The sequence below is a fragment of the Dermochelys coriacea genome, chromosome 1 (genome assembly GCF_009764565.3).
Source record: "Dermochelys coriacea isolate rDerCor1 chromosome 1, rDerCor1.pri.v4, whole genome shotgun sequence".
In the NCBI taxonomy this organism is placed as follows: domain Eukaryota; kingdom Metazoa; phylum Chordata; order Testudines; family Dermochelyidae; genus Dermochelys; species Dermochelys coriacea.
Genome location: NC_050068.2, coordinates 165,032,308 through 165,052,137, shown reverse-complemented (window position 1 = coordinate 165,052,137; position 19,830 = coordinate 165,032,308). Strand labels below are relative to the sequence as shown.

Sequence of the window (19,830 nt, the reverse complement as noted above, 5' to 3'; positions counted from 1 at the left end):
ATAATAGTCCAATTGCAGTTCTTGGAGGGAATTTGTGCACATTACAAAACGACTGCATATAGGGCAAAAGTCCACATTTTTAAAGGTGATTTAGGCATTGCTCCACTCAGTGTTGCAAGGCTTAAAAGATTAGATAGTTAAGTCCTATTTTTAAAAGTGCCTTAGGAGCCTAAGTCCCATTGACTTTCAATGAAATTTACACTCCTAAGTGCTTACGTCACTTTTGAAAATGGACATAGCTGTCCAAGTCGCTAGGGCCTTGCAACACTGAGAGGAGTGACACTTAAATACTTTCCAAATCTGGGCCAGAGTCTCTCCTGTTCAAAGAACAAATTTCTACTGCACACTCAGCATCTCTCTCTGTGATTAGGTTTCAGAGTAGCAGCCGTGTTAGTCTGTATTCGCAAAAAGAAAAGGAGTACTTGTGGCACCTTAGAGTACTCCTTTTCTTTTTGCGAATACAGACTAACACGGCTGCTACTCTGAAACCTGTCATTATGCAAGGCACTGAATTAGCCGTATAGAGTGGAAATCTGTCAACTTCATGAAATTAAAATTTGTTAGTCTCTAAGGTGCCACAAGTACTCCTTTTCTCTGTGATTAGAAAGCCCATTGACAACAATGGTAGCACCCCAAGGGAAAAAGGAACTACAGAGGCATCTCGGAGAGGCCAATTTTCCCTGTATGATTTGAAGCTCAGGGTATAGCCAGGATGCTATAGAAGTGTCATACATTAGGACTGTGGTGCATAGGCAGAGCTGTGCTGTTAGCTCTGAGCACAGAAACGATGCACTATTATATTTTCTCTTTCACAGACACCAAACTCACACAAGGACTGATCTTGCAATGTGCTGTTCAGTTCAAATTCCTGTTGATATTGATGTGAGTTGAGAGTTCTCAGCACTTCACAATACCAGGCCTACAATGGTTAAATGTAAAATGGGCCATTCTGAGGACAAGGGAAAAACAATCAGAGACATTGTACCAGGCCCAGCCTGGGTGCAAGAAGTGATGGATTGATTAAGGACTTCAGGGAAGGCTTGATTGACTCTCCCTTCCTGTGACTCCAACCTTTTTAGTTAGGGGGTGCAGAGGCAACATCTCTTCTCTCCACTCAGCAGCTTAGAAATACTCAAATACCATACAGAGTATACCATCTAAACGCTGCTAGGAGGAGGAAGATAGAAGCAATAATGTATTTTCTCTGTAATTACATGTGATTTATGCTACCTAAGTGCCTAATTGCCACTGTAAGATTCTACATAGTTAAACGATTAACACTTACAGTAAATCAGTACTGTATGTCAGGGTCTGATCCAAGACATCGCACATGTAAGAGAGAACACAGTTCAGACACATGAGGATGGGAGGTCTGAAAAATCAGTCACATTAGAAAGGGGTTAGACTTTAAAAGTGAAACAAGAGACAAAAATGAGCTAATTTGAATCCAACTCTCCAGTTGGGAGCTTCCATGTTTATGAACCTGAGCAGTGGGGGATTAATTAAGCCCTAATTGGTCTTGTTAACTCCATCAACTACAGGTTTTCCAGTCTAGTAGGTTTTATAGATATCACTTCTTTAAATAGTTGAACAGTTATTATTACCCTTTTGTGAAAAAACGTTTGAACCTTCCTTCATTAAAGCTCCAGTTCAGCGAGGTATTTAACCGGTGCCTATCTTTAAGCAATGATGTCCATGGAACTACTCACATGCTTAAAGACAGGCAGTTATTTAAGTACCTTGCTGAACTGTGGGCCACAGTGTTGTAGGATGGAATTTCCAAAGGGGCCTAAAAGAGATAAGCACCCAATCCCACTGAAATTGTAATGGGATTTATGCACCTAATTTCCTTAGGCTATATTTAAATCCTAACTGTAATACTTACACAGTATACATCTTTGTGGATAAATACTGCATATTAAATACTTGTTTTTGTATGTTTCATTAAGAAAAATTGTTTTAAATACAAACATTGATTGGGAAGCAATTTTAGATGTATTAGTAAAATTACATTCTTAGTCATGTCAGAGCCTGATCCCACCCTCTTTAGGCACTTGGAACAACCTGGTTTCTTCCTTAGCTGACTGGGGTTTTGCTTCCCACAGAAAGCAAGCAGACAGGGATAGATGACAAGGATTTCAAGCCAGCAGAAAGCAAACCAGGTGAAATTTTGAACAGTATCCTTCTGTCCCCTGTATCCTGTCTACTCTCCATAAAGAGAGAAGTACTTGATTTACACAGGCTACTGTTATTGCAGGTGTTCTAGGAACTTGCCACAGTACTTCAGTTAGGCACATTTATTACCTCTTGGATTTCTATAATTAATCATTCATTTCCTTTCTAAGAACAAAGAATAGAAGTTTAGCATCTAGCTGCCCCTGTCTTCCCTCTCTCTCTAGTCTCTCTGCCAGTACATTCGGCCTGTTTGTTCTCTTTCATTCCTGTTCTTCCTGTTGCATTCTGTCCATTCAATGGGGAAAGAGTGAAACCGGATGGCTGGATTCAGTGCAGGGAAATGACTTCAGAGCTACCTTTGTTTTCCCCCCTCATTTCTTTGAACACACTTGGCCATGTATCACTATGAAAGGGCTGTTTTAACAGTTTGGAACATCCAATAAGCAAAGCTGTTTCAGCCAGAATCACTCACATCTTTTTCGGGCTAACTGAGACTCCGAGTTAAACTGCCAATTTTTTGCAACAAAACGGACTGTGACATTGGGCATTGTGTTCTAAACTAGCCACAGACTTCCAAGCAAATTGTCCCTTTTTATTGTATCAGTGTAAGCCTCTATAGCATTGGCTTCGGCTACTGACTTAAGAGAGACTCAACACATATTTTTCTAGTGAGGAACAATTTTTATTTCCAATTATGTTGAAGTTAAAGTGAACATTTTATTGTCTAGTTTAAACTTGTTTGTTATGAAGAAAAAGGAACTGCCACCTTTATTTTTTATTTATTTTATTTTTCTTTCTGCAAAATTTCCTTGTCATATTGGATTTCAGTAGAAAAAAGAGAAAATAGATTCCTATGTATATTATTGGAATAGTTAAGACATTTTATATTAGGAGAAGTAGTTAATTGTTGCAGAGTAAAATATTCTTGCTTTTAACTTTCTATTTGTGTGGGTTTTGAAGCTACTGATGCCTGTGGCAAAATAAAAAATGCTCTCAGTATAAGTATATGGTTTTTTAATAGCCATATTTAAAATAAAAATCAATAACTGATGTGATCTAATCAGGAATCATTTTCAACTGATTCATTGGATTACTACTGTGTTCATATAAATGTGTCTTGAAAACGGAATGTTAATCTGAAACCTCATGTAAAAAAAAATCAAATTTGCTAAATACGAGCTATGGGATTTGAAGAACCTGGTTTGCTGGAAAATACAATCTATTCTGTGAACTTTCAAAACTCAGTCCTCTTGCTATCAAAAGCTGTATTTTAGTCTGTTGCTCATCTGCAACATATTGCTCTGATCAAAGAAGGGAAATAACCGGCTTCTGCTTACTAACTACATGCATTTTGTCTGAATAATTAGCATGACTCAGATCTTCTTCTGGTGCCTTTTCATCATCTTGGATTCCCTCCCAGACAATGAAGGTAGGTTGACTTATCCAGTATATGTATTTTATATTAATATGTACACAAACCCAGAAACACACTCTACAGTATGTCTTGGTGGGAGTTGGTGTGAACAAAAGGTAGCATTAGGCTGTTGTGCAACAGTTCTGTCCCATCACAGAACCCTTACACAGGTTGCCTATGGCTGTTATAGATGGTGAACATGATTCTACTCTCACTTACACAGGTGTAAATCAAGAGTAACTTCACTAAAGACAGTGGAGTTCACCACTACAAACCGCTCCAAATCTACTAGCTGTTCTCACACTACATCCCCCACCCAATCTGTCAACTATTCTCCCCTCTGCCCCTCACCACATTCCCTTAACCTGTTTACCTGACTGGTGGTGGCAGCAGCAGGTGGGGAAAGGGAAGTCCCAGAAGAAGAAGTTGCACCACCAACAGTAGCTTTACAGCTGTCTTCCCTTCCCTATGCAAAGTGGGATTGGGGGCGGGGGAGCCCCAGAAATCCTTTCCTCTCTCACATCACAATCACCATAGGTTGTCCTATCCTGAAAAATTTTCTGACCAGACTGAACAAGAAGAGAGAACAAATGACATCACAACCTTCATCAAGTCAACATCCTATGCAACACCTGTGATGTTAAATATGAAGGTCTGTTATACACCATTTCTTATGTTTCATTTCCCTATTTCTACTCCTCTTTCCCATCTTTTCTGCTTGCATTCCGTCTAATAGGAGTCCAGCTTAGCCAGGTACAACAAATCCACCCTTGCACCTATAAAGGAATTCTGATAAAAGTTGACAAGTGCATACTGTGATTCCAGCAGCTACACTGCAAAGTGAGAGAGTCAGAGAGAGGAATTGCATTTCTTTTCTGCTGTTCTCGCTCTCTTCCCCCCTTGGGTTTGTTTTATTAGTCTTAAAAGGATGAGGATTGAATTTCAGAAATTGAACCGCTCTTGAGTTTTAAAATGTTTTTTTTCATGGAAAAACCTATCAGAGTCTTTTCTATTAAAGAAGTCTAAGCAGTAATTCAACAGCATTGAGACTGATGTGTTATACTGAATTACTACCGTGGCCAGTTTCAGAGTAGCAGCTGTGTTAGTCTTATATTCGCAAAAACAAAAGGAGTACTTGTGGCACCTTAGAGACAACAAATTTATTTATTAATAAATTTATTAATAAATTGTTAGTCTCTAAAGTGCCACAAGTACTCCTTTGTTTTTACCATGGCCAGTTATCTTTCCAAAGAAGATAAAGGAGAATGGGATGTGTGTGTGTGGGTGTGTGTGTGCGTGGGCGTGTGCATGCCTGTATAGTACCTAGCACAGTAGGGTCCTGACATGATTTTGGACATCGCGGCTCTACTGCAATACAAATAATCATCAATAATAATCATGGAAAAAGGAAAAATTAGAAACAGGAAGAAGAGGAGGAAGGGAATAAAGAAACTTGTGTACATTCTAAATGTTCTCCCTCCCTAACTTCAAGTAGTACAAGCAGAAAAGGATTTAATTTCTGCCCCATTCTTGACAAATGGCTCCTCTGGTCGAGAATCAGATGGGAAGAGAGGAGAGTTGGTTACAAAACAGGACCCGATTCCCTGTTCCTCCATTCCTGGGCTTGGTGTAGCAACTGTAAGGGAGCAGGCAGCAGTAAAGGTAGCTTTAAGCCATTGTTGCATCCTTGTATCATTGGGATAGCTGAGGGCCTGCCCATGCCTGGCACATGTAGCCTAGGGGCTGCTCTAACATATGTTCTGGCTGAAATGGCCTCCTGTGGCTCACCTGCCAAGTGAGAATAGCTGGAGTGTGGTGCATTCTAGTCACACACCTTTCCCTGATATGCTCCCCTATGGCAGGGCTTGGGAGAGGGCTGGCACAGAGCTTTTTCAGTATGAGGTATATTCCCAGGGGCTATTCCCATCCTCTTCATTACAAGAACAGGAAAAGAGATATTAACTCTTCTGGAAATATTAACTCCTATGGAGTTTAAAAGTGGTCATTTCTACCAAGCATCACAAAGTGTGGGCTTACTCATCTACCTTATAGAAATGATCCTAGGGGAAGAGTCACCATAGTTTTCAGTTCTTTGAGTACATGGACTCTTAGTCGATATCCTGACATGTTTTCTGACTGTGTCCAAAGCAGGTCCATCAATTTCATGGCCAGTTCATCCAACAAAAGACTAACCGCATTAATTTCGGAAGCAGAAGCCTCTTTCATACCTTCTTCCAATCCTTTCTAGAGTGTACAAAGCTTCTTGGGTTTATCCAGATGTTAAGTTGATATACATATTTTGTAAGAAGTACTGGGGTATGTGGAGAATATTTCTATTTTCAAAATATTATTGAAAATCAGGTGCGTGTATATGCGTGTTTCTGATGTGCTTTCCCTGTGCGTGTTCACAAAGAATGGCTGAGAGACTGGAGGCTCTATTAACCAGTTTTCCCCTTTGAAACAAAAAATATTTCCTCACAAGCAAGGCGGGAAGCACCAGCACTGGCGCAAAAACATATGAAGTGCCTTTTGTTTGGAAATTATTTTACTTTGCACCTGAAAAGTATGCTGAGCAGATGGCCAACAGTGTGCCGTGTTTTACTGGGTAATTTGAAATAGGGGCAGAAGTGATGTCCACAGCTCTTTTTTTCCCCCCATAAGTATTTCAAGGATACATTGGAGCTCTGTTACCTGTTCCACAAGAAACATTTGCTCTTTAGAAGTATTTTATGAGCTACAGGGGAAAATTTTTGACGACAGGGAAATTATCCCAACCTGTCTTTCAGTAGCGTGGCAGAATTTTAGTAAGCAGCTCTACAAGAACCCTTTAAACACATCACTCTTGTGGTTCCATGTTTATCTCCCAAAAGCTATACCTACATAGGCTGACTTCCACTTCATACTACTTCTGATATAAGCACAGACTCTCTTTGTCACTACCATATCCTTGACCTTTGGTGTACTTCTTTTCCCAGCACATAAGTTGTGCTCTTGCAGCTGTTCATTCTGCATCAGGAAAAAAAAATATATAAAGGGAACATTCATTGAGGCCCACCGACTCATTTCCTATAGATTGATGAATAACTTTCAGAGAGTAATGAGTTTTGCCTCACTGATGTTTGTGCGCTGAATCTGAACAGGTGACCTAGAAATGAATGTCTTTAAAGCTATTCTCGTAAACACATTTTTAAAAAGTAGAACTGATCTTCCATTGAATATTTCTTCTCATCAGACACACTGGCTTCCACTGCTTTTTTTTTTCCTCTCCCCTTCCATTCCCTTAACAGCATTAAGGGCTTGATCCCAAGTCCACAGAATCAATGGAAAGACCTCTCATTGAGTTCAGTGCACTACAGATCAAACTGTACTAGGGGAATATCTAGGTCACCACATTACATTAATTTCGTTGAAATACAAAAGAATTAATGTAATATTTTGTCCCAATTGTTGGTTACATACATATTTCTTATATTAAAACCATTGAAAATTTACTATGATTCGTAGAATATGTGAAATCTACTTATCTATTTCTGCTTTTATGCAACTGTTAAACTGCTAGTCTTAAACTATGGCTACAGAATGACCAGTATGCCATGCAAAAAACTGTGAAGTATCACTAAGGTAACTCAGAACTTAGAGGTTTCAGAGTAGCAGCCGTGTTAGTCTGTATTTGCAAAAAGAAAAGCAGTACTTGTGGCACCTTAGAGACTAACAAATTTATTAGAGCATAAGCTTTCGTGAGCTGTTTAGCTGCTCAGTTGTCTATCTAATACACAGAGAGGCAGGCTTTCCAGCTTGAAGAAGAGCTCTGTGTAGTTCCAAAGCTTGCTCTTTCATCAACAGATGATCCAATAAGTACGTACTTCACCCACCTTGTTCTCCCCATTATCCTAGGACAAACACAATGCACACAATGGGACACAATGCTACAACAATGCATATCTAAGAAATACCACGACACAAAGGTAAACTTAATTCAGTAAGTAGAGATGGGCCTGAGCAAACATTCTGGATCTAAGAATTGAGAGGGGGTATTCATCCACCCTCCAAATTTTGCAGTCGGGTCCAACTCTCTGTTGTTGTTGTTTTGTTTTGTTTGGGGGAGGGGGGAGAGAAGGGAAGACAGCCCATCCCTAACAACAACAACTGGAGGAAGAGGGAATCCTGAAAGGCTTTTTAAAAGGAGCTATGGGAGCAAAGAAAAAGACAAACCAGACCCTGCTTTACGTGCTCTGAAAGGTGAGAGTCCGTCAGAAACAAACTCTCTTTTCAATCCCTTGGCAGACATTGAAATTCTTGGAAAGCAGTCCGAGCCCAGAGGGGAGCGGGGAGAAAACAGAGCGTCTCCGCATAACAAAGGAAGGTGCCTGGCAAAGCAGGGGAGCCGTGGGAGGGAAACGGCTCCGGGACGGCCGAGCCGACCTTGGCGAAGGAGAAGTTTATTGTAAGCGCAACTCTTCCGCCCCGCAGCAGGCGGCAGCCAATGAGAGCCGCCTCTGCCCCGCTTTGCGCTCCCATTGGCTGCCACTGCCATCCCTTTGCCCAAAGTGGGAGAAATGGATTTAAAGGGCCCCGGCGAGCTCATTCCCTTCCCCAGACCTGAGCGACCAGCTCCCTCCTCGCCTACCCGCCGCGGCCGCCTCCGCCTCCGCTAACGTGGCTCTAGGGCGAAGGACAGCCCCGTGTTCGCGTGCACGCTGCCGCGTGCCCGTCAGGCCCTCGCCATGAAGGTGCGCAGCCTCGCCTGAACGCGGCGGGAGGACCATGTTGAGGCAACAACGCCCAGGCGAGGCGCAGCTGGGGACAGCCCTGTATGAGCTGGTTGGCTACCGGCCGCCCTCCTCCGCCTTGCTCCCTAGCAAGTGCACGACCAGCCGGAGCCTGCTCCTGAGCAGCAGCCGGGGCTGGGCGGCGCCCAGCGGCGGCAAGACGGAGCAGAAAAAGGAGCAGCAGCAGCTGAGGCGAAAGATCAACAGCCGGGAGCGGAAGAGGATGCAGGACCGGAACTGGCCATGGACGCGCTGCGGGAGGTGATCATGCCCTACTCGGCAGCCCACTGCCAGAGCCTCCCAGGCAGGAAGCTCTCCAAGATCGCCACGCTGCTCCTGGCCAGGAACTACATCCTCCTGCTGGGCCAGCTCGCTGCAGGAGCTCAGGCGGATCATCGGGGAGATGAGCGGCTCCGGGCCCAGGCTGCTGCTGGCCGGGCTGCCCCTCTTCGCCGCGCCGGGCTCCGTGCTGCTCACCCCGGGCAACCTGAACCACCCGGACAGCCTGCGGTCCGCCAACAAATACCTCTCGCTGTCCCTGGAGAGCAGCAGTGCAGCCAGCTGCATTTGGCCGGGGGCGCCAGCCTGTGCACCTGCGCGGTCTGCAAGTGCCCCCACTTCATCCCTCCGGCCTCAGCCTAGCCGCCGTGCAGAGCAGTTCTCCAAGTGATCGCAGGCGCGGGGCGGCGCGGGGGGGGGGGCCAGGCCGGGGACTGCAAGCTTCGTGCTCCGGCGCGCTGGGGGGGGGGGGTTCGGTGCGCTCCGGGCAGCTGCGAGGGAAGGCGGGCCCGGCTCTTGGCTGCCTCTTGGGAAGGGCCGCTGCGCAGCGCTCTGCGGCTCAGGCCTGCTGCGCTCCTGCAGGCGCGTGTGTGCAAGGGCCCGCTTTCAAAGCGGAGCCCAGCGGCAGAGCGAGCTCCCAGAGCCCCTCGGCGGGGAGAACCCGCGCTACGGGCTGCTGGGCTTGGGCTGCTGGGCTGGGCTGGCCGAGTGTCACGCCCGTGGAGCTGCGGGAGATTCACTTGGGTTGTGCCAGCCCTGGCCTCGCGTCGCTATATCAGCGATTGCCCGGGACCCCTGCAGGCATCCCCCAGGTGAAAGGGGAGGCGAGGCCAGATCGTTTGGACGCTCGAGTCGAAGAGATGAAAGACCCGTTTAATGGAGCATCTTCTACAATGTTTTATTTAGCTAGGAGAGTGTCTCATTACTGTAGATGGAACTGCACCCTGGCTTCCTGAGCTAGCATTCAGGGTAATAAAGTAACCGGTCTTAAACAAGATGTAGAGTTAAAGGTAGTACTAGGCAGTGGTTTAAAGGAGACGTTACTTTTTCTGTGCAGTAACTTTCTCTTTCAGTAGCCTAACCGAAGCAGAATCCAACTTGTTACCTACTTGCGATTCATTTAGAGTCCTAGAAATGTAGGACTGGAAAAGGGACCTCCATCGTTAGGAATCTGAATCTTTAGAACTGAACCAGGTGGGGGGGTTTTAAGTCTTGTGCGGGGGAGCAGCTTGTTATATTTCTAGATTGGTTTAACCACCAACATTTGAGCGTTGCTTGCAAAACATAATGCCACCTTGAACACAAATAAGGACCACAAGTTACTAAAAAGGAGGGAATGCGTTGCTGACGATATGCATTAATCCAGAGAGATAATCAATTAACCGATCTAATAGAGGAAAATAAGGTAGGACCACTATTTTAGGAAAGCAAAAGTTGCTCCCCCTATCCCATACTGTGTTAATCCACATGCTGCTTTCAGAGGCAGCGTTATTACTGCAGATTTCTAAGAATAGACAAGGTCAATTCTGAAAACACTTTTAACAAGGTTTTGAAAAGTAAAGAAAGCAGAGGGTTTCTTCATAGCCAGCCTGTACATTAGTAAAAGACACTGCAAAGAACATGAATCCTCAATACATATACTAAACAAGTGATATGTACATTTAAAAGCCATGTTTATGATTTTTATACACTTATTTCTGGGAATGATTTTCCTTGTTTTGTTGCTGTGTAGTTTATTTTAATGGCATATTTTAACTGTAGTGTTTTATCACTGTGTCACCCTTTTACTTGGAATGTACAGTCATAATAAAATCACGATTCCCTGGATCCGTTCAGCGGTCTTGTTATATGACGGAACAAGATGTTCTTAGCCATTTGACAATATTTACCTGGCTACAGCTATTAATGATAAAATTTTTATTAGTACTTGATGTTCAGGGCATAAAATAACTAACACTTGATAACTAATTAAGAATTTGTTCCTGCAAACAAGATAGATCTGGATTCCACTCATCTAAAGAAATCCTAGAATCACAGAAATCGAGGGCCGGAAGGGAACTCCAGAAGTCATCAAGCCAGCCCCCTACACCGAGACAGGACCAAGTAAACCTAGCCCATCCCTGGCAGGCGTTTGTCTGACCTGTGTGGTTTTTTTTTTTTTTTTAAAAAAAAAAAAAAAACCTCCAGTGATGGGGGTTCCACAACCTCCCTGGAAGCTTGTTCCAGATCTTAACTACCCTTATAGTTTGGAAGTGTTTCCTAATCTCTAACTTAAATCTCCCTTGCTACAGATTAAACCCACTGCTGCTTGTTCTGCCTTCAGTGCATATGGAGAACAACTGATCAGTCCTCTCTCTAATAACTCAACATATTTGAGGATGGCTATCAAGCTCTTTTCCCGGTCATCTTTTCTCAAGATTAAACATGCCCAATTTTTTTTTAACATTTCCTGATAGGTTTAGAAAACCTGACCTTTCATCATTTTTGTTGCTTTCTGCTGGACTCTCTCTCCAACTTTGTGTGGCATCCAGAATTCGATGCAGTACTACAGCTGAGGCCTCACCAGTGCCCTGTAGTGAGGGACAATTACCTCCTGTGTCTTACATACAGCACTCCTGTTAATACACTGCAGAATGCTATTGGCCTTTTTCACAACTGCATCACATTGTTGACTCATTCAATTTGTGATCCACTAAAACCCAGATCCTCTTTCAGCAGTACTACCACCTAACTAGCCAGTTATTCTCCATTTTGTAGGTGTGCATTGATTTCCTTCCTAAGTGCAAAGTTCTTTATTGAATTTCATCTTGTTGAATTCACACCAGTTCTCCCATTTGAATTCTAATCCTGTCCTAGACCCCATTTCATTAGGTTGCTTATTAGCATGTTATGTGGGTAGTAATTTGAAAGCCTTACTAAAACAAGGTAGATGTCTGTTTTCCCCCTACCTCTAGGCCAGTAAACCTGTCAAAGAAGGAAATTAGGCTGGCTTTGGCAATGATTTGTTCTTTGACAAATCCATGCTGGTTATGCCTTATAATCCTATTATTCGCTAGGTGCTTATTAATTAATTGTTAACAGGAACAAATTATATCTTTCCAAGTATCAAAGTTAGGTTGACTGCTCTAATTCCCCAAGTCCCTCTTTGTTCCCCTTTTTAACGATAGGAACTGTGTTTTCCCTTCTGGGACCTCACCATCCTCCATGAGTTCTCAACAATAATTGCTTCAGCACCCTTGGATGAATTTCATAAGGCCCTGCCTACTTGAATACATCTAACTTATCTCAATGTTCTTTAACCTGTTCTTTCCCTGTTTTGGTTGTATTCCTTCCCTCTTGTTATTCATATTAATTGTATTGGCTATCTGTCACAATTAACCTTTTTAGTGAAGACTGAAGCAAAATAGGCATTAACACCTTCAACCTTTTTGATATCATTAACCCTCCTCCCCTACTAAATAAAATGCCTATGCTTTCCTTTGTCTTCCTCTCACTCCCAAAGTATTGAAAGGAGCTGCTTCTTATTATGTCCCTTGCTAGTGTGACTCATTTTGTGCCTTACCTTTCTGATTTTGTTCCTACATGTTTGCACTGTTCTTTTCTACTCCTCCTTAGCAATTTATCCATTGTTCTACCTTTTATAGGATTCTTTTTTGATTTTCAGTTCATTAAAGACTCCTGATGGAGCCATATTGGCCTCTGACTATTCTTCCTATCTTTTCCTTGCATCGGGTAGTTTGCAGTTGTGCTTTTATATGTCTCTTTGAAATTGCAGCTTGCTTGAACTTTTTTTTTTCCCTTAGATTTTCTTCTCCCTAGGACTCTACCTACCCAATTTCTGAGTTTGTTAAAGTCTGCTTGCTTTTTTTTTTTTTTTTTTTTTTTTTTTTTTAAAAAAGACAATTTAGAGATCTCCTGTAACAACAACATGGAGACACATTAGTCAATATATCTTTTCCAGTTATTGACAAAGCTCTACCAATTAAAGATGTGAGCCTTATGAAAAGTGACTCGGCCATATCTAGTAAGTTATATTTAATTTGCCAGGCTTTAAGAATGACTCTTCCACAACTTGCATGGTGATAGTGTAAAGTCTGTATGTTTGGTGGCACTAACAATTGAAGTTAAATGACTGCTAAGACATTCACTCACTGCCTAGAATCACTTACTGATATTAGGTGCACTACTGCCCCTGGATGTGACCACTACACCACTCAGAGTCTAGAGTTCTAGTCACATCACATTCAAAGTAATAAGTCTTCAGGCCTAATTTTGCAGTCATTACTCCAAGGGGAATTTGCATGAGTAAGACTGCAGGATCAGGTCCTATGAAAATAAATAAATAAAAATATTTCTGTAAAGCCAAACTTGCTATGCTTTTTGTAAATCTGTTTTTAATCACCTTTCTCCTGCTAAAAGCATTTCACAGTAGAATTTTATAAACTGACTATATTCTTACTATGATACTGCGATGTTTTGACAGCAAAGTTGATGGATAAGTAAAGCTTGGAAATAAACCCCCCACTATTTTACCCAAAATTTAGGCAGAAAACTCTAATAATAATAGCAACACTATTTAGCTATTATATTGGCTCTTTATCCAGAGGTCTCAGAGCACTCTACAAAGAGAGAAAGTATAATTTCCCCCATTTTACAGGTTATTGATTATGTAAGAGACCGAAAGCTTTCATTCTAAAAGATAATGCTGTAATATGATCAGTCGGGTGATGGAAGTAGCTCACGTTTTTATGGAAAACACTAAGGATTGTGATGTTAGGCTATGTGTTAATCAGAGCATGCACTGGCTTTCTAAAAATCACATCTCTGATCTTGGATGGGCTACCCAGAAGTTTATTTGAGCTGTGACTGGAAAACACTCCCACTCTATCTACTATTCTGTTCCCCATGGGTTCACCTGACCGGGACATTTGACCTGAACAGCACCATGATGCCAAAAAGATGAACACAGGCTAGCTGAAATAGGCCACTTCATGGATAAGAAAGGTATTCAACCCATGCAACTTCCTACAGAAATTGATAGTACTTTCTTAAAGTCCCCTCTATATTTGCTCATTGGCAATAGAAATCGATAGCTTCCCTCTTTCCATAACTTCTATGTAAGAATGGATGACAGAACCACAGCTTCCATTGTAGCCTCAAGGCAGATTTTAGAAAATAAATTGGAATAAAGAGAGGAGAGGAATAGATTCTTCTAATTCACAGCATCAGCTAAACATGGTACAATCCAGGGTGGAGGGGTAGGTCAGTGGTTTGAGCATTGGCCTGCTAAACCCAGGGTTGTGAGTTCAATCCTTGAGGGGGCCATTTAGGGATCTGGGGCAAAAATTGGGGAGCTGCCCTGCCTTGAGCAGGGGGTTGGACTAGATGACCTCCTGAGGTCCCTTCCAACCCTGATATTCTATGATTCTGTCCTTCTAGTGGTGGTTTCCAAAAGATCTCCAAGACATGCACAATATTCGGTTTTAACCCTGAACAAATTAAAACCATTTGAAACAAAGCACGTGCATAGGTGTATAAACAAGAGGAATATTGGTCATAACCTCAGTATAAAACTCAAATGAACTTTAAAATTAACCATGTGGGTCTTGTCCTAGCTCCTAATTTGTGTTTCATAAACACAAAACCAGCACTGGTTGGCATCGCTTTAAGGATGGGAAGATTGTTTTAAAATATGGTAGATGATACAGGGTGGAGAAAAAAAATTGTTTAAACTATTCGATGTTTAAATGCTTGAGCTTTGTTTCCTAATTCTTGCTGTGCCAGAGGACTGATGGGATGTTGGCTAATTTGGAGACAAAGGGCAGCACTAACTTTGAACATATCTATATTTTTTGATGGGCAGGAGTGGGTACTAAATACTTAAAGGAATTTGGTCAGGCTGGGAGGAGAATGCAACTGTCCATATACTGAATTTCTTTGTTAACTTACCAAAGAATAAACCCAGGGCCCAATTCTCTTTTGTGCCCTAGCATAGAAAACTTATACTGGGCAGAAATGGTCCCCGGGAAATAACCCCTATGCCAAAAAGTTCACTGGCTGGCATATAGTTACCACAATGGCCCTCCCGCTCCACTGCAGTAAGAGGTGAATAAAAGTCATAGTGAGGCCAATGTACAGTGCATCTGAGCTAGTCTCAGCAGCCAGTGGCCTGTGGGGTATGCTGGAGGCTGTTCTAAACTATGCCAGGGGCTGGATAGGCCTCTGGCTGCCACAGGAATATGTGGACCACAATGATGGCTTAAAAGGCCTATTACCATTATGTGTCAGGTGAACACCCTTTTCATGAGTGCCTCCTGCTGGCTAGGTGCAAACCTGCTCTCTCTCTCCTCACAGTGCCCCCGTCAGCCCTTATCAGGATGTTCTTTAATGGCTCAGCCCTCCGGCTAAGTCACACAGAGTCTAAAAGTGAGGAACCCCTTTGAGGGTAACAAAGGTCCACCAGGGCCTATCAGTGTGCCCCTGTTGGTATCTGTGGCCCTGCCTCTGGGCTCAGTCCTCAGCCCCGTCTGGGTTGTCTTTAAGTCTGGCCCTGTCCTGTTATGGAGCAGTACCCACACGGCTTTCTCCCTGGAGACTCATTGCCTTTAGCAGTTTTATGGTTTCCCAGCTCTCCAGCCAGATCACTTCTTAACTTCAGTCCCTTTCTGGGAGGTGGGGGATAACAAAGTTCAATGAGTGGTTGAACCTCTTCAGGATTTCAGCCCCATCCCTGGGCCTGTTTAAATTCCCAGCCACTTTTTTGGCCTTCTAAACAAAACTTGGCCCTTTTCGGGGCTTTGGCCACTTCCCCAGCGGCCAGTGCGGAGGCCCAGGCTTCCCCACCTGTCGCCTCTGGGAGGAACCTTCCAGCCCCATCTCCTTGGGCAAGGGCAGTCAATCCTGCCAGCTCCTGAGCATTTGGGGCCACAGGAGTGGAGAACATGTGCTTCTGGGCTGGGTTGGGGTGGAGAACATGTGCTTCTGGGCTGGGTTGGGGTGGGGTCCAGGGAGACTCACAGCACCACAGTGTCTCCCTAGATCTCCTGCAACCTCACGGATACCTCAGCAGGGGGAAGGGTGTGGGCAATGCCCCTGCCTCCGGCTGAGCAGAGGGACCCTGCTCCCAGAGCCTTTCCCAGTGATCCTGAACCCGGCCTGGGGCCACCATGCTCTCCCCACCAGAGTTACCTTCTCCTGCTGCACCACACCCAGAAATGGTTTCTGGCTCGCTCAGTCCCTGTCCCCGGCAGCTGGGCCCGGGCAGGGAGTGGGACGGAGCCACTTCTCATGCCGGCTGAGGGTGGCCACTCTGTGCGGTGTGCAGCAGCTGTCAGAGAGAGAGAGAGAGAGAGCCCAGCTAGGGAGGCGGCTGCAGTCCACCCAGTGAGCTCCTGGCCTGGCTGCTGGGCCCGGGCTGCTGCTGCTGCCTCCTCCCAAGCCAGGCTGTCTCACAGACCGTGACCTTGAGTGGAGTCAGCCGGCATGAGAAGCAGCTTCATACCGCCCCCTCTACTCCCCACACAGATCCAGCTGCCTGGAGGTCGGAGCCAAGTGGGGCTGTGTGGGGAGGTGCAGCAGGAGAAGGACAATGTAGACAGTACAAGGCCGATGAGAGAACCTCTCTTGTCAGTCAATCTAGATACTGCCTCTCAGGGATGTGAAGCACCTATACCACTTTCCATCGGCACAGGTAGCATCTTCACTGAAGTGCTACCGCGGCACCACTGCTGCACTTTAAAAGTGTAGACAAGCCCTAAGTGGTGGAAACATTACTTGAGCATAATATGAGAACATAAGAGGCTGCTTATAGTTCAGCTGGCAGGGCTATCACTGAAGGAGGACCTACCACAACAGAGGGAAGACTGACCCCATGGCAAGAAGAGATTAATTATTAAGGCTTGGATTTCCAAAGGCATCTAAGGGCATTAGAGGCCAAATTCCCAATGGGGATGGGTACCTAACTCCCTTAGGCTCATTTGAAAATCCCAGCCTAAATGTTACCATCTATGATTCAAAATCCAGTGCTCTACCACACATAGATGGGAGCTGGTGAGGTGGTTGAGGCTCCTCGTATGAACACGCTTACAAACCCTAGACTGGAAAACGTTTCTATAGTAAACATACAGCGGAATACAGTTGAACAGAAAAGAATGACATGTGCGGGGAGCATTGATTGTGCCTTGAATAGAAAGGATGCTGTAGGAAACTTCTACTACATTGCAATTGTCTGGAATGGAAAAAAGAGAAAGGCCAAGAGGAAAGGTTCTAGCTAACTCATTGCTCTTAATTTCAACTGGTGTCTCAATGGCTATAATTGCAACAGGACAATATCAGGTCACAAGTGACAAGCTGAGGAAAGAACTCAGACCAAGGATTTAAAAATTAGGTGATGTGATGCATGGAATAAGGTGTCCCTCTGAAACTCTGCTCAGTAATAAAAGGTAAAATTTTAAAAAATGAAGCAAAACTCCCATCAAATGTCCTGAGCTTTGCCTGGTTTCCACTTGAAACCAGAACCTTTCCCCAGCACCCAAAACTCATACAAAAGTTTATCACAAACCTAGGCAGAGTTTTAGGTTTTACTGAAGTTTTGCATAGCTTTCTAGAAGGATTAAATTCACCCCAGACCAGAAGGCTAGTCACAAGGCTTATGTACAACTTAAGTTTAACTTAAAACTTATTTTGAGAATTTAAATAGGACTCAAGTGGTATATAAACTTGTGCTTGTCCCTCTGCACAGGTGTGAATTTCACACTAATGTGGTTAAGTACAGTACTGGCAGTAAAGAAATCTGACTTCTATTCTGGGTGCAGACTTCATGTGACTAAAAATGCTTACAGCAACTCTGTGAGGCTAAGTTCATTAATGTTTGTAAAGTGCATTGAGATCCTCGGCTGGAAGGCATTATAAAAAAAAAAATTATTAGGAAAAAATGCAAGTTGTCCAATTAAAATAAACTAGCAAATATAACTACTTAGCTGATACCCAACTTTTAAAATGATGCTTTCCCAGTGTTGCTGAGCAATGTTGTAGCATAATTGCTTGATTTTGAAGTGTAAAATGGGTAGCCAGAAAGGCCATCTTGTGATATTTTAAAAACTGTACTAAATATTCAAAATCTAGTTACAGAAATAACATAGAACTATTGTTTGGTTTGGGTTTTTGTTGTTGATTATGTTTTGCAAACAAATCTCTCATATCTATTTTCTGAAATGTATATTATCATCAGCATTGACATTTTGATTAAAATCTCATCATATGGAGGCAATTTTTAATTGAAGTTCCTTCTATATAACTGCAATGGGAAGTGTCAGGCAACCTTAAACATGCACCACTGCCAGCTCTATCTATAATGAATTGTCTAACCCAAAGTAACATCATTAACAATAATGATGGGACAGCTCAGATAGAACAGTAATGAAGGTCATAAGTATCTAGACAGACAGATAATTTAATAAGACATTATTGATTTCTTAAACAGAATTCAAACGCCTTTGGGATTCAGAAGTTCCAAAGTGCTCATTGCAATAGAAATCTCTCTCACAACAAAATTAGCCAGGTTTTTGAATTAGGCCATTAATCTCTTTGCCTATCATTTTTCTTTAGAATAGCCCCTGGAAACCACTGTGACAAAATCTTGTACTTTCATTGAATCAGATTTCTATTTTAAGAGTGGGGTCTTCAGCCACTGAAGACACCATTTATTTGGTTGTAGTGAGTAAGATTACGTTGTGTGCTTGGACATGATTGCTTTATGATGTAAATAAAATGATTTTCACTGAAGACACTGTATTGAGCATGAAAATGATTAATTCATTAATTAAAAATGTCTCACAGGAATCAGGTTACTACTAGCAAAAGAGATGGTTGAAATGGGATCAAACAAGCATCTGTGCCACATTTGATAGACACTGATTTGGAGTGAACTATTGAAAATCATTGGGTAGAGACTCACTCTGAATAAATTATTCAGCTCCAGAGCATATGTGCCCTCATGTTTATGGAAATACAGTACATCATTCAGCATTAACTGCAGAAGTCTCAGCAGATCATGGGAGCTGGCATGGCAAGATACAACTTTCTGAGCCAAGTCTACATTTTAAAACTAATAATTCTTTTGGTCACAGTGCTTTGTTCTGCGTAGAAGTAGCTAATAAATTTAACTGATTTCAGACTGATCATTGAGCATCATGTCTTCCAGCATTCCTACTAAAACAGAGAATCAGAAAGTGAATATTTCTGAGGCAGATATAGGATTTAATGCTACACGGAAGGCCAAGAAATAAAGAGAAGACAAGGAAATAAGTGAAGAGACTAGTACAGCTCAAGCTTATAAGCATGGAGGAAAAAGAGATTGCATAATACTCTTCTATTGCACTCTGTGAATTTTCTGTTAGCTTGAGGGGGAGGAGGGTATTTTTGGGGGGGGGGGAAATATATCATAGGAGATATCCCAAAATACTCCTAGTACGCTTTTAACTGAGACAGGCGACTATTCAACACTGTTTTAAAAATTGTGTTTTATTATACCTTTACTGTGCTGTGGTTGGCAGGCAGTATACATAAATTCACTAGTATTAATATGTTAGATAATTATTTCTATATCCTATGGGTGGATGTTTACTAAAAACAACATTGGTCTGGATGATCCCCACCTTCAGAAAATACCCACAAGAGGTGGTCTGCGGGAGGGAAGGTTCCACAGTGATGGCTCCTTGTTGAGTTCTTCTAAAATGTACACACTGTGTTATGTTTATATGGGAGAAGGCAGCTCAAAGGTGGTCACTTTGCACTTGGAGCAGAATATGGTAAGGTTTATGACACTCTTTAGTTCCTGGGGGAGTTCATTCCACAGACTAGAGAAAGCTCTGTCTCCTGAACAGACAAGCTTTACCCTCTGGCCTGTGCCAGAGGAGTGAAGTTGTTGACCACGGGTTTCATCCTGAAGCTTTAGGTAATCTTTTCGACTACCCAAGCCATCGAGCACCTTGAAGATAAGGACTGAGACCTTGAACTGACTCGATATTCTATGGGAAGCCAGTGTAGAAAGTGGAGGACAGGGCTGAGGTGCTTACACTAGCCTGTGTTGCTGAGATATGCTGCAGCATTCTATACTAGTTGGAGTTTCCTAAGTGCTGAAGGTTTCATGCCCAGATGTGCTGTAGTGCAGACAAGAGGTGATGAAGCCATGAA

At 43.0% G+C, this 19,830-nt stretch overlaps 1 protein-coding gene across 1 annotated transcript; it reads left to right on the top strand.

Moving 5' to 3' along the window:
* The first annotated feature begins 8,080 nt into the window (after positions 1–8,080).
* Positions 8,081–10,464, top strand: OLIG1 (oligodendrocyte transcription factor 1). The gene is given in 7 exon segments (XM_038394782.2): positions 8,081–8,444; positions 8,447–8,504; positions 8,506–8,588; positions 8,591–8,724; positions 8,726–8,897; positions 8,900–8,977; positions 8,980–10,464. Coding segments are annotated over 7 exon segments (1,230 nt in total). The 5' UTR covers positions 8,081–8,353; the 3' UTR covers positions 9,594–10,464.
* Positions 10,465–19,830: the final 9,366 nt, after the last annotated feature.